The sequence below is a fragment of the Lepidochelys kempii genome, chromosome 2, assembly GCF_965140265.1.
Source record: "Lepidochelys kempii isolate rLepKem1 chromosome 2, rLepKem1.hap2, whole genome shotgun sequence".
Classification (NCBI taxonomy): domain Eukaryota; kingdom Metazoa; phylum Chordata; order Testudines; family Cheloniidae; genus Lepidochelys; species Lepidochelys kempii.
In genome coordinates, this window is record NC_133257.1 from 107442460 (window position 1) to 107455476 (window position 13017).

The 13017-nt window shown below is 40.6% G+C and overlaps 1 protein-coding gene across 1 annotated transcript; it reads left to right on the forward strand.

The window, feature by feature from the left end:
• The first annotated feature begins 3001 nt into the window (after window positions 1-3001).
• PRL (prolactin) lies at window positions 3002-12797 on the forward strand. The gene is made up of 4 exons (XM_073331892.1): window positions 3002-3175; window positions 5221-5328; window positions 7637-7816; window positions 12606-12797. The coding sequence occupies exons 1-4, from the start codon at window positions 3026-3028 to the stop codon at window positions 12795-12797; spliced, it is 630 nt and encodes a 209-aa protein (XP_073187993.1). The 5' UTR covers window positions 3002-3025.
• The last annotated feature ends 220 nt before the right edge of the window (window positions 12798-13017 follow it).

Here is a 13017-nt window from a genome sequence, read left to right on the forward strand (position 1 = left end):
CTTATTCATTATAATCATTTAATTTGGAAAGTTTTTTCATAGGTAAATGGATCTGAGGAACAGATGAGAGATTAAGCACTCGCTAATACATTCATACAGATGGGCCTCACATAATAACATGGGGCTACTAGAGCTGACCTGCTGAGTAGCTTGTAGATTATCACAGAGATGTCAGATCTGGAAACAAATTATACATCCCATTGATTAGAACAACCACTACTTTCCATACAGTAGATATGTAGATTTTTTAAAATAAGTAGCTCTCATCTGCAATAAAAATCTCATCTTTTATTAGGTTTCCATTAATAGATAATACTTCAGTAAGCAGCAAACACGACAACTTCCCTGATTTTTTTTTTAATTTAAGTGTGTTTAATTATAAGAATTGCACTCTTCCCTTAGCACCTTTCAGATTCAGGACAAAACAATACTTCTTGGTTACTATTTAAAGATCTAATACTTTGGATTCAAATTTAGGCTCCCTGTTCTTTCTCTTTCCTGAATTGAGCTGTGTTCCTATCATGCTGAGGTTTCAACAAACTAGTTTTATAGATGCATTTTATTTGGAGGAGCCTCCATTTCCTCTCTTGGCAGATTTCAGTGCAATTTGTTCACTTCTCTCTCAAGGTCTGTAATGTTGATTTTGCAAGATACTGTTTCCCTTACACAGTTACCCATAACTATCAATAATGAAAATGCATGTGTCCTTCTCATGTGGAGAGGGAACTAGCAATAAGACAGTAAAAGTTGGGGATATCTTTCCCAGCTTGCTAACTAGAACACTCCGGCCTAAACTAGACTCCCACAGAGATCAGTGGGATTTGCACCTAAGAGCAGAATATGTCTACTCTTTCATTCTGACCATCATTGTACTACTCCAGTCCACTCTAAGATCTCACAGCCAAATTTATCAAATTCCCTCCCCCAAGCCACAAAGTCATGCTGAATATGAATATGAAAGAGAGGAGCATTTTGATGTTTGTAATTAAGAATGTAAACTCAATGACGAGGAAGCATAGGAAACAACCTGCTGAATAGATGCAGCATGGCCCCTGGAGGGTATATAAATCTGGCACCCGCAGAAGATGAGAATAAGAACTTCAGGCTTCTTTCTGGTGAGGAAAGTTACCACACATGCTCACTACCATGAGCAAGGGGACTTCGTTGAAAGGTAAGTCTCTTGCCATTAGCTTTTTGATATTTGTGTGTGTGTGTGCTTCTTTTAAGTTAGAGTGAATTTGGTACAGAATGAAGAAAGGTGTTGGAGTGACAGGTCTGTAGACTGAAGTCCTCTCTTTAGCCATACAACACATACAGTACAGGCAGCATCAGTGCAAGCTTTCTCCATCTCTACATGGAAAGTCTATTCCTAGAGTGAGAAGGTAGTTTGGTGCCTATATCTACTCAGTCCTATATCTGTTGGCCTCTCTGCAGGCTTGTCTTCATGTACAGTGCAGCTGCGTTGCTGTAGTGCTTTAAAGGGTCTGTCTACATTACCCACGTTACAGTGCGGCCGCTCTCCCGGCAATTAAAAAAACCACCCCGAACGAGCGATGGTAGCTTTATCAGCTCCTGACAACAAAGCACCGTCCATACTGGTGATTTTCAGCGCTAAAACTTTTGTCGCTCGGGGGGGGTGTTTTCACACCCCTGAACGACAAAAGTTTTAGCGCTGCAAGTGGCAGTGTAGACACGGCCTTTGTGAAGATGCTACTATATTGACAGGAGAGCTTCTCCCATCGGCATAGTTAATCCACCTCCTTGAGAGTTGGATTTTTCACAATTATACCAATAGAGGACCATACTGGCCTCACACTAACAGGAGTACTGATTAATGTAAATTATAATTGGTTTAAGGATGTAACATCGACACCACCCAGATTGCCTATTTATTTCACAAAAACCACTGAATAGCTGTCAGAAAGCAATGACTTTCAGTCATTACCAACATTGTCCAGAATCAAACTAGGGATTTAAAAGTGCATGGCTCTGTAACCTAATCCCAATCTCTTGAGCCATCTAGTCTCAATGTTCCTTTACCATCTGAGTCTTTCTCAGCACACTCCTCTATCTGCAGCATTTTGAGTATACACTGTTTATCGGGTTTGCATTATAATGCTTGTGTAGATAAAAGGAATTTTCCTGAGTTCAAAGCCAGAGAGAAACCTGCTGAACTACATGCTATTACTTTAATAGATGATATAAAGGTGGTTCTTCTGTTTTATTAGGTATATTTTAGTTTGGCACACATAAAATGAATACATTTGATAAATCAGTACATTTATAAAGTCATTTTTCTGGTGCATTTTACCTCTAGCTGTATGGGATCCTAATATTTGAACCAATGTATTAATTTATCAGGTATTATTTTTTAAAGATTTCACTGTACTTCTGTGCATATTTTACTTCACTGGGTAGAAAACTGATTCTGTCAAGTTAATGTTAAAGTTTTATCAGATCTGTTTTGTCTATAAGACATTCAGAAGTCCTTTGTAAAAGCTTCAAAAGATCAGAAAGGGGCTGAAGTACACTATGGATTTTGTTAGCAGTAGGCACTTTAGGGTTAAACTCAAACTGCTAAACAGCACAGCTGCTGGAAATCTTTTGAGGGAATTCCCAGGACAATCAAAATCTTTAGAGAGTGACCTAACCACCCTCCCTCAAAATTAATTTAAAAACTGCAAACATTTGCAAAGAAGAAAAGCACATTTGTGGAAGGCCAGGAGAAAAATAAAAGGGAGTAACCTACTTTTCCAACTATGTATCTATGAAAATATAATTATGTATTTATATTTACAAAGTGAGGAAGGCTGATTTTTTTCCACTTATTGCTATATAATGAAGGCAGGTACAGTGGTAAGAGACAGTAGAGAGCGCAGTATATTGTGATACAGGGAACCCTGTTTCCTGAAAAATTGTGATAGTTTCTGCTATACGACGCCTTCTAAATCCATATATCTGTGTGTTTTGTTTTTTGTTTTAAACCTGAATAGGTGTGCTGCTGGTGGTTCTGCTGGTATCAAACATGTTCCTGCCAAAGAAAGGTGTGACCTCATTGCCAATCTGTCCCAGTGGGTCTGTTGGTTGTCAGGTCTCCCTTGGGAATCTTTTTGACCGTGCAGTTAAACTCTCACACTATATCCACTCCCTCTCCTCAGAAATGTTCAACGAATTTGTAAGTACTCAGCATTTTATGAGTGAGACTTGACAGAAACTGCAGTACAATACTTTAAAAAAAAACACAAGCGGAGCTTAGGAATACAAAATGGTTCAGGCTTGGGGAAACAGGGTTAGTAGTATCTGTGTCCACTACAGCACACTCCCCTCCAGAGTCTGGAATGGAGCTCAAGATTCCTGAGTCTGATCACACCTCTGTGGTCAGCAAATATCTGTGAAACCCACTGGCAAAGTCTGTCATCCCCCTCCAGCACTGGCCCACACAGAAGTAACAACCTACGACTGCAATGAGTTACTCCACTAGGTCCAGTGGCAGAGGTCTGTGTGGTGGAGCTAAAGGTTCTGACCCTGCTGATGAATCAAGTGGGTGTCAATAAGGTGCCACATGGAGGAATTTCTGTTCTTTCAGTTTGCTTTTCAGAAAGACCTACAAAATTGCACAATAAACTAAATGAAAGGAATATTAAGGTTGAAAACTCGAGCACTCAAAAGTTAGGAAATACCAAAATGAAGGTTGCCTGGTCAACCTTAATTCATCCCCTTTGTCATACACATTATGATTAGGCTTGGAAGGACTGGTAAATGTCAGTACATTGTGGATTTCACCGTATACATAAACTAACAAATATTTCCATTGATAATAATCAAAATGTACAGATAGGCAAAGTAAGAAAAACGCTGCTTGAGAACTTATTAGAGTTTGATTTAAGGATATTTACTTTGATTATTTGACATGTGGTGCTGACAGTTTGTGTTTTAACAGTTATAAAGCTTTAACCTTTTGAATCTCAGCATTTGCGGTCATTAAACAATTATTGTCTGACCCCCCTCATCATCTGACCTACTTATTTCCCACAATTATTAAATAGCTAATAAAATTATTCAAAATAGCCATAGATATTATCCATTGAAAAATCAAATTCTGCCAAGCCTTATTATGATGCAGTCTTTAATTTTACATGATCACATACTTTTTCCCCATAGGACTGGACCTTTAGTTTTCTACAAAGAACATTAAAACATTTTCTAGGGCATAAGCAAACTGTACCAGGTCTCATTAAACTGACCCTTTGTTCAGAAAGGTTGGATCTGGACTGACTCAATACAAACTCAGATATCAAAGACATCAAGTGTCCTTCTAGACTCCTTGATGGACATTCCTTCTAGACTCAATGATGGATCCTTAGGTGGTATAAATTGACATAGCTTCTTTGACTTCAATGGAACTATGCCAGTTTATACTAACTGAAGAGCTGGTTCTTAATTTTTATATTCACTTCTTTAAAATTGAAGGTCAACTCCTTTACCTCCCTTACATTGCAGGCTTTCAGTCACTGACTGCTGAGCTTATACATGCTTGATATAAAATTTGATGGCAAAAGTATAGGTGCCAATATTTGAAAATTATTAATAAGGCAGTTTGGGAGGGAGAGGAGGAAGTAGAAAAAGTATCTCCAGTGAAATATACCGAACAAGATTATTCTTTTGGGAGGACATAGCTGTACAGTTATAAAGCGCCACAAGCAAGCCATAGGCCAGTTATACCTAGAATATTTGAGGAAACTCTGCCATTCCTATCACAATATATTTAAATAACTTCAAAATTGTAACTTAGAAATAAAGATATCCACATAGTTCATTCTGTGGACCACTTTATAAGAAAGATTCTCCTCTCACATATCTTACCCCCCAGATCTCCAAATCCCCTATTAGTTGATTCTCAAAATGATTTAGTTTATCAGACCACCAGAAAGGGTTGTAAGAACCACTATACTAAAATATAGGAACTATCCCTTCTAAACAGATTCTGTGCAGGAGTCTAATCCCAGAAAGTATTTTCCTTCCACAGTTTTAGGTCATATCAACTCAAATAAAAGAATCTGATCCCAAACTACTTCTCTGTATAGTGACTGGACAAAACACAGCACATGCAGAGATGAAACCAAAGGAACAATACCTACTTAATTTCCTTTAGAATATCTGTGCCATGACTCATCTATTTATTTATTTATTTCATAAATGCACGTTGTTGTTGATCCACAGGATGAGCGCTATGCTCAAGGCCGTGGGTTTATTACAAAGGCCATTAATGGCTGCCACACTTCCTCCCTAACCACTCCTGAAGACAAAGAACAAGCTCAGCAGATTCACGTGAGTCTCATTTTTAACCTATTTCAGAATGAAAGGAGGAGAAAGAGGCAATAGTGAAATTAGAGCTGGCTAGGCCACAATTAGTTGAAAGAGATAAAACAGTTACCGTATATACTCGATCATAAGCTGGTTCGTTTATAAGCCAACCCCTCCCCCCCCAAGATGGATAAGTAAAAATGGAAAATTTTTATGACCCATTCATAAGCTGACCCTATAATTCAGGGGTCAGCAAACTTTGGCTCCTGGGCCATCAGGATAAGCCGCTGGTGGGCCGCGTCCACAGGCACAGAGGTAAACCTAAGTAAACAAAGTGTCCCGGTACGCCAGCTGCTTACCCTGACGGGCCGGGACAGCAACTGGTGGGGAAATTTTTTGCAAGGGAGAAGCTGGGGGTCAGGGGAGTAATCCCTGTGACCACCCCCCACATGACCCCACCCCTAGCCCGGGAACCCCACACGATCCCCATCCCATCCCTTCCCTTCCCACCTTATCTGGGGAGGGCCAGGGGAGGATGTCTCTGGCCTGGCCGGAGCTGCTCCAGCAGGCTGGGTGGTGTGGCCGCAGCATGTTCCAGTGGGCGGGGCCGAGTGGCGCGGCCACAGCCTGCCAGCCCTGGAGCTGCAGCTGTTTCAGAGGCTGGGGGGGAGAGCAGCATGGCCAGAAGTGGAGAGACTCTGGCTCCACCTCTTCTCTTCTGGCTCTGCTGGCTGTGCTGCCTCTCCCTGCTCCCTCTGTTGGGGGGAGGGGCTCTCTCTCTGTACCCATTCATAAGCCGACCCCCTTCTCTGATGCTTCCCTTTTTTACTAAAAAATTCGGCTTATGAACGAGTATGTATGGTAATTAAAAATCAAATGCAAGGAAAAGAAAAGTAGAAAATGTCAAATACTGATGAAAATTCTTACAGATATTCAGTTTCAATATATGTACTATAAAAGAAAAAATCTTACTCCTGTTGCTCTCAGTCTCCCTCTCTTCATATGTTACATTCAGTTACTGCATATTATTTCAAATTACTCTCTAGAGCAGAGGCCAAGTCTTTCTTTATATCTGTATAGCACTCTCATTGGAGCCTTTGGGCATTACTTTAATACAAATAGATAATAATTAAGCATGATAATAAAAGGTACAGGAAGGACCAAAGAGGGCCTCAGTAGTCAAAGAGACACATAAATACAGTAGGTACTATTCTATTGGCTCTATAGTTACTGTAGCAGTTGACAGACTCTAAATAGATAACCATGCAATAGCCACCAGATAAGAAGTGGCCACATCATCACTCAGATAGAGACTTTAACAACACAAGGTAATTGCAACAATCAAACAACTTGTAAAGAGAGTCATGTTGGATATTGCCACATTAAATTCTGAATTCTCCATTTAACAATGGCAGCCATAATCAGAGATGTGTATGTCCACCTTCTTTTAGCCCTTGAAAATGCTTTGGAGAGGACAGTGTGCAAGCTTAGTCACCAAAGAGTTATGCCAGAGTTTGATGTTTTACCAGTTGCACCCTAGTCCCAGTTTTGCAATCCCAAGATCCTCCTTTTAGAATATTACAATAGGGTTACAAATTCTCTTTCTTTTAGCACAGGAGCAAATGCAGAATATAAGTCCCATGTGTCAACTTCAAAAGGTTTCTAGTGCAGCAGAATGGTTAGCAGCACCCCCAAAAGAGCAAAAGCTTTTTGAGCTTCCACCTAACCCCAAGCAATGAAAGCTTCTAAAGAGAAGAACTTTCCTTGGAAGCAAACTTTTCAAAGGGGATGAGGAGGATGACAGGGCATGTTTACTATGTTCTATAGACAGTAGAAGTCCTTTATAAAAGGCATTAAGTGGCCTACCCCAGAGTGCATCTTCCATTCCGTGCTGAGATTTTTCTTCAGATCCCACCAGACTTCTAAATCTGTCTCATTAAAAACTGGCTAATTATCAAGTTAAATGCAACTCCATTCAGAGAGGCTAATCCTAGTCACTCTCACTATACAATATACTGTGGAGACAATTTTGGTGATATTTTGTATTTGCAGTATTCTATCACCATTCATCCAATTCTCTTTTAACACATTTTTAATAATAACTGATTGTATGTACATGAATACACCATTTGCAGAGGGGTGAACTGAAATATATGGAGAAGACAAGTGATGTGCCAAAGGGCACACTGCAAATCGGTGACAGAGCTAGAAATAAAATCGAGGTTCCCTCAGTCTTAGACCACTGCTCCAACCTGAGTGCAACACTGCCTCCTCGTGCTGCCTTCATATAGTCTTCTTGCTTTAACTGCATCTTCTTAATGTTGATGAACAGCATGAAGACCTACTGAATTTAGTGCTGGGAGTACTGCGCTCCTGGAATGATCCCCTGCTCCACCTGGTCTCTGAAGTGCAAAGTATCAAAGAAGCTCCAGATACCATTCTCTGGAAGGCTGTGGAGATTGAGGAACAGAACAAGCGTCTTCTAGAAGGAATGGAGAAAATAGTTGGACAGGTAGGTGAGCATTAGGGCCCCAATGTCCTAGTTCAAAGCTCCCAGGAAGCCACATACGGGAGTAGGCTCATTCTGTTCAGAGCAGGAGAGTGATGGAGGGGGAGGGGGAGGGGGAGGGATTCTCAGCACTCATCTGCTCTAACTGATTCCAACCATGTACTGTCCCTAAAGGGACACCTGATGATTGGCATGGAATAGCTTAGCTTCCATCCTTCCTGAACACATCCCTACACCAGGGGAGGGTGCAGTTGGAGCAGGACCTAGGTCTGCTGGCGTTCCATCACAAAAGAGGCCCCCTGGCACCAGGCTGAATTATAATTGAGAATCTGGCCCACAATGTTGCCCATTGAAGAAGCAATGCCTTAATTCCTTCCCTTTTTGGCCACTAAGAAACTATATGCTGTTATTGCACTACAGTTTTGGTGTCTATGTGTAGACAGAAGGAAGGGATCACCTTTTATAAACAGTTGACACAAAAACATCCTAAAGTCCAACATATGCTACAACACTGACAAGCAGAACTATATAACTAGACGCTAACATGCTTCCTTTCATACTCAATGATTAATATTTGAAATGTGTGTCATCTTAACCTTGTGAGGTGGTTTGTGGATACTGTGTTAATATCCTTTGCCTAATTTTTAAGCATCTTTTTATTTCTCTAAAGAGGCTAGAAAGTCAGATTATTTTTAATTTTAAGAACAAGTAATTCTGTCGATTAGAGGGGAAGGAGAACTTTTTTCCTGCACAGATGGGTATTCATTTGTATCTTTAAGATTATGCCAGGCCTAATGATGCCTCCTGGAAAAGCTTCCACTATGCAAGAGTCTTTAGTCTAGTAATGGAATGATTGTGATGCAGAAGTGAAAAGACCATATATGTACAAGAGATGATAGCACTGACTATCATTAAGGTTCCCAACATTTCCCCTTATAAGACCCTGTTTCCAGTTGCTTATAACTTTGCCAAACTAACTATTTGGGCTGAAATTTCCTATGCTGGGTGTCTGCCTCAGGCTGGATTTTTTGGAAAATTTCAGACAAAATGGCTGAGTCGTTTCCAAGAACAAAGCTAGGGAAAAATATTCTAGGTGACCTTTTCTTTGAAAACCTTTAGTGGCCTCATACTTCAAGTAGCAACTTGAAATTTGGCAGGTGGGTGGGCTTTGCCTCCATCTGAAGAGCCAACCAAATTTATCCAAGAGATAAGCCTTTGAAAATTTGCAATTCACACATGCTCAATAGAGACTTGTTACAGCTTAATTCCCCAAACATTCCATCTGAATTGAATGTGTTCCACCCTGGGGCTTCAGGGGTCTGAGAAGGACTTTCCCTATAATTGATGTTCCTGGCTGCTACAGGCTGTGATGAGCCTGGATCCAGGGGGAGTAGACTGGGACAAGGAGCCTGGGGAGTAAAGACTGGGAGAGTTGGCATGAGGGAGAGAACTGGGACTGGGAGTTTTGGGAAGAGACTGGAATTGGCTGGGCAGGGAGACTAGCACTGGGAACTGAGTGGGTTGATGCTGAAATTGGATGAAGAGCCAGAGGATACTGACCGAGAGCCAGAGTGGACAGGATGTGTGGGGCTGACTGGAAGCCTTGGAGGAAGAGAGAGAAATTGGATGAGGAGCCAAAAGTGGGGAACTGGGACTGGAATGAGAAGCCTGAGTAATTGAGACTGGGACTGGCTACAGGAGGAGAAATGAGACTCGGACAGGCTGGAGAGGAAGGAGCAGAAGGAGTCAAGCTTGGGGAAAACAGGCAGAAGACTTTGTGGCCACTAGAGAACACATTGCTCCAAAGCCTGGAAAGGAATTCAAGATCCCTGAATTTAACCATTCCTCTCCTGAGAGCAAATATCTGTTTCATCCCCTTATAGTACTGATTCACATAGAGGACGACAACCTACTACTGCCATCATTTACTCCATTGGCTCAAGTGGCAGGGGTCTCTGTAGAGAATCTAAAGATTCCAATTCTGCAAATGTCCCATGTGGGTGACAATATGATGTCCCATGAGGGAATTTCTGTTTTTTCAGTTTATTTTTTAAAAACCTAGGAAATTACACCCACAAAAACTGCATTAAAAGGACATTGTTAAAGTTACAAAGTCAAGTTCTCAAAAGTTAGGAAATGACAGATGAAGGTAGCCTTAATTCAGCCCCACTCAGCCTATGCATTATTATACAGTCTTTACTTACATGATCACAAACTATTTTTTCCACAGGACCCCTGCCTCATTCTGTGCACACATTCAACCTGCTCTTGGGATGAATCAGGGTTGGATAAAGAAAGAGGCTGTTGTCTGAAGGGGTCCCTGCCTTATTTACTCTGAGAAATCAGGTCCTAGACATCTCACAGATTCACAAATTCCAAGGCCAGAAAGGACCATTGTGATCATCCAGTCTGACCTCTTGTAAAACACAGTTAAAGAATATATTTCTTTTTGAACTAGAGCATTATCTCAAAAAGTATTCACCCAAATTTAGTGGATACTTTTTACTTTAATCTCTCTGTTCCTCAGTTCCCCATCCATAAAGTGGGATATTAACAAAATAAATATTAAACAAATTCATTAATGTTTGTAAAAAGAAAAGGAGTACTTGTGGCACCTTAGAGACTAACCAATTTATTTGAGCATGAGCTTTCGTGAGCTACAGCTCACTTCATCGGATGCTGTAGCTCACGAAAGCTCATGCTCAAATAAATTGGTTAGTCTCTAAGGTGCCACAAGTATTCCTTTTCTTTTTGCGAATACAGACTAACACGGCTGTTACTCTGAAACCTGTCATTAATGTTTGTGAAACACTCAGATACCATGAGGAAATAATAATTCATTCTTCAGAGCAGGGTTTGAATAGCATGCAGTAAATAAGGCCTAGGTCACACACTGAGCAATGAGGAAAAAAAAATATTGAATAGTGGTTCACTGAGTGCTCTGCACCCTGTGCACTGAATGACACAGGTACTTCATGGAAAAAGTAATTTGTGATCATGTAATTAAAGACTGTATCATAATCTACACACACATGGAGGCAACCTTAATTCTGGCATTTCCTTACCTTTGGGTGCTTGACTTTGCAACCTTAATACTATTTTTAACATATATATCTATATATATAGTAAGTAATATATATAGTATTGCTTACAGCTCTCCAAACTGGAAAAGAGGTGTTTAAGAGTCTGTTCTTGAAGTCTTGCATTTTGCAAGGATTCCCTGACAATAAACATGGAATCTTTCCTTGCAGAGGTGTCCTCCTCTCTGTCTTGGATCTGGTTCCCGAGCATTATGAGAAAGTCTGTGACACATGGTCCCCCCACCCCCTAGTTTGGTAAGCCTAGACAACATAGTTGTCTCACAGTACCCGTACATGAGTTATGAGTAACTGATTGAAAGCTTTCCTGTCTAAAAGCAGCTCAAGTTTGTTTATGTTTAATGGGACCTCTGACAGATCCCATAAATCAATCAGTAGCTGAACTGGGCTTTACAAAGTTTCAGACTTCACTGGCTTTGGTCAAGTTCTAAACAGCTGAACATCCTTAAGAAGTGCTCACAGTATTCACTAACTTCTATTAGAGCATAAATAAAACATGGTCTTATTCTCTCAGTTTGGAGTCTGTTTAGACAGCAACCTGACTTTGTTCATGACCACAAATGCATCTATCAATTAAAGCTGAGACATCTCCATCTATATCCATCTGTAAAACCTGCAGGAAGGGGTCCAAGAAAACAGTGGAAATTAAGTGCTGCTAGAATTATCTTCTTACATTGTTCTCATTCTAGAAACAGATTTAGAGATCAGGTTGGCAAGATCAGTAGTGTCAAGTCATGGTTTCTTATCCACTGGCAAGACTATTGCAGTGTGGCCAATAGCTTGCCCAGACAGAGACAGCCATAGGCAGTCTTGGTTTGTAGTTGTTCCCCACTGGTTTTCACAGGAGGGATGAATCAGCTTTGCAAGTGGTGATAGGAAGAGATGATCCTCCTGCTATTAAGTATAGTTGTCCTTGACAAGAGAAAATGGATGAAAACTTCTTCAAATGAGGGGAGTTTAACCAATCTTTATTTTAGACGCTCACTGACTACATGAGTTTTTACTCATACTCATCTATCAGATTTCACTGAATCACTTATGATTTCCCCTCATGTTCTACTGGACCCCAGTATTTGCTTTGTAGAAGTGGATGTTTATATGAAGAAGCACTCTTGATGTCTGTCTCTGCCTTTAACATACTCCTGAGGCTGTCCATACCAGAGTCATTGTCTCAGAGAAGGCCTGAGACAAAGCTGGGAGGGGGGCACATGTAAAGAAATCCAAAGAGCAGATCCATCCACCTGCCCAGGAAAACTTAAAGGCAGATTGAACCAAGAGGCAATGCCATTGGCAGGTCTGCACATGATGGAAGGACTGGCTTTGTCATGAAATCAGATTCCATCAGGCATTAGAGCAGGTAAGCACTCTATATACTGTAGAAGAGCAAACTTTTAGTGAAAGACTGATAGCAAAATCATATAGATACACATAGAAATATAATGTGGCATTATTTTGAGGTACAGATTTAATGTTCCATACATTAGGGTGTATCATGCCTCGAAGATCTTTGGAACCATAATGTAAACCAGATGTTTTTTTACAAGCTTCAATCAATTAGACAGCATACCCAAGGCAAGCATTACTTGGCTCTTTGGTGCTTTACCTAGAACTCTCTTGTCTGATTCCCTAGCTTCTATTGCTTAGCCTAGTAGTACTGTCAATGAAATACTATCACTTTGTTTCCTTTTGATTAGGTTCATCCTGGTGAAATAGAAAATGAAGTCTACTCCAGGTGGTCAGGTCTCCCATCCCTGCAAATGTCAGATGAGGACTCCCGTCTCTTTGCCTTTTACAGTCTGCTACACTGCCTGCGTAGGGATTCCCACAAAATTGACAACTACCTGAAGCTGTTAAAATGTCGCCTTATCCATGATAGCAACTGTTAAGTATTCACTAGGCCCATCCCTCACTGAAATGATATCACTAAATCGTTCAAGGGGGCCTTCTTGTTGCTTTGTCATTTTTTGTTGCAAACTTTCTGAGAAATTACATTGTGCTGTATAAAGACCACCAATAACGTTTATGCATGTTTACATGGTTTCTGGCTGCAGTCAATAATGTTGTTTATCTCAATGTTTAAAAACTTTTATCATAAATCCCTTGTAC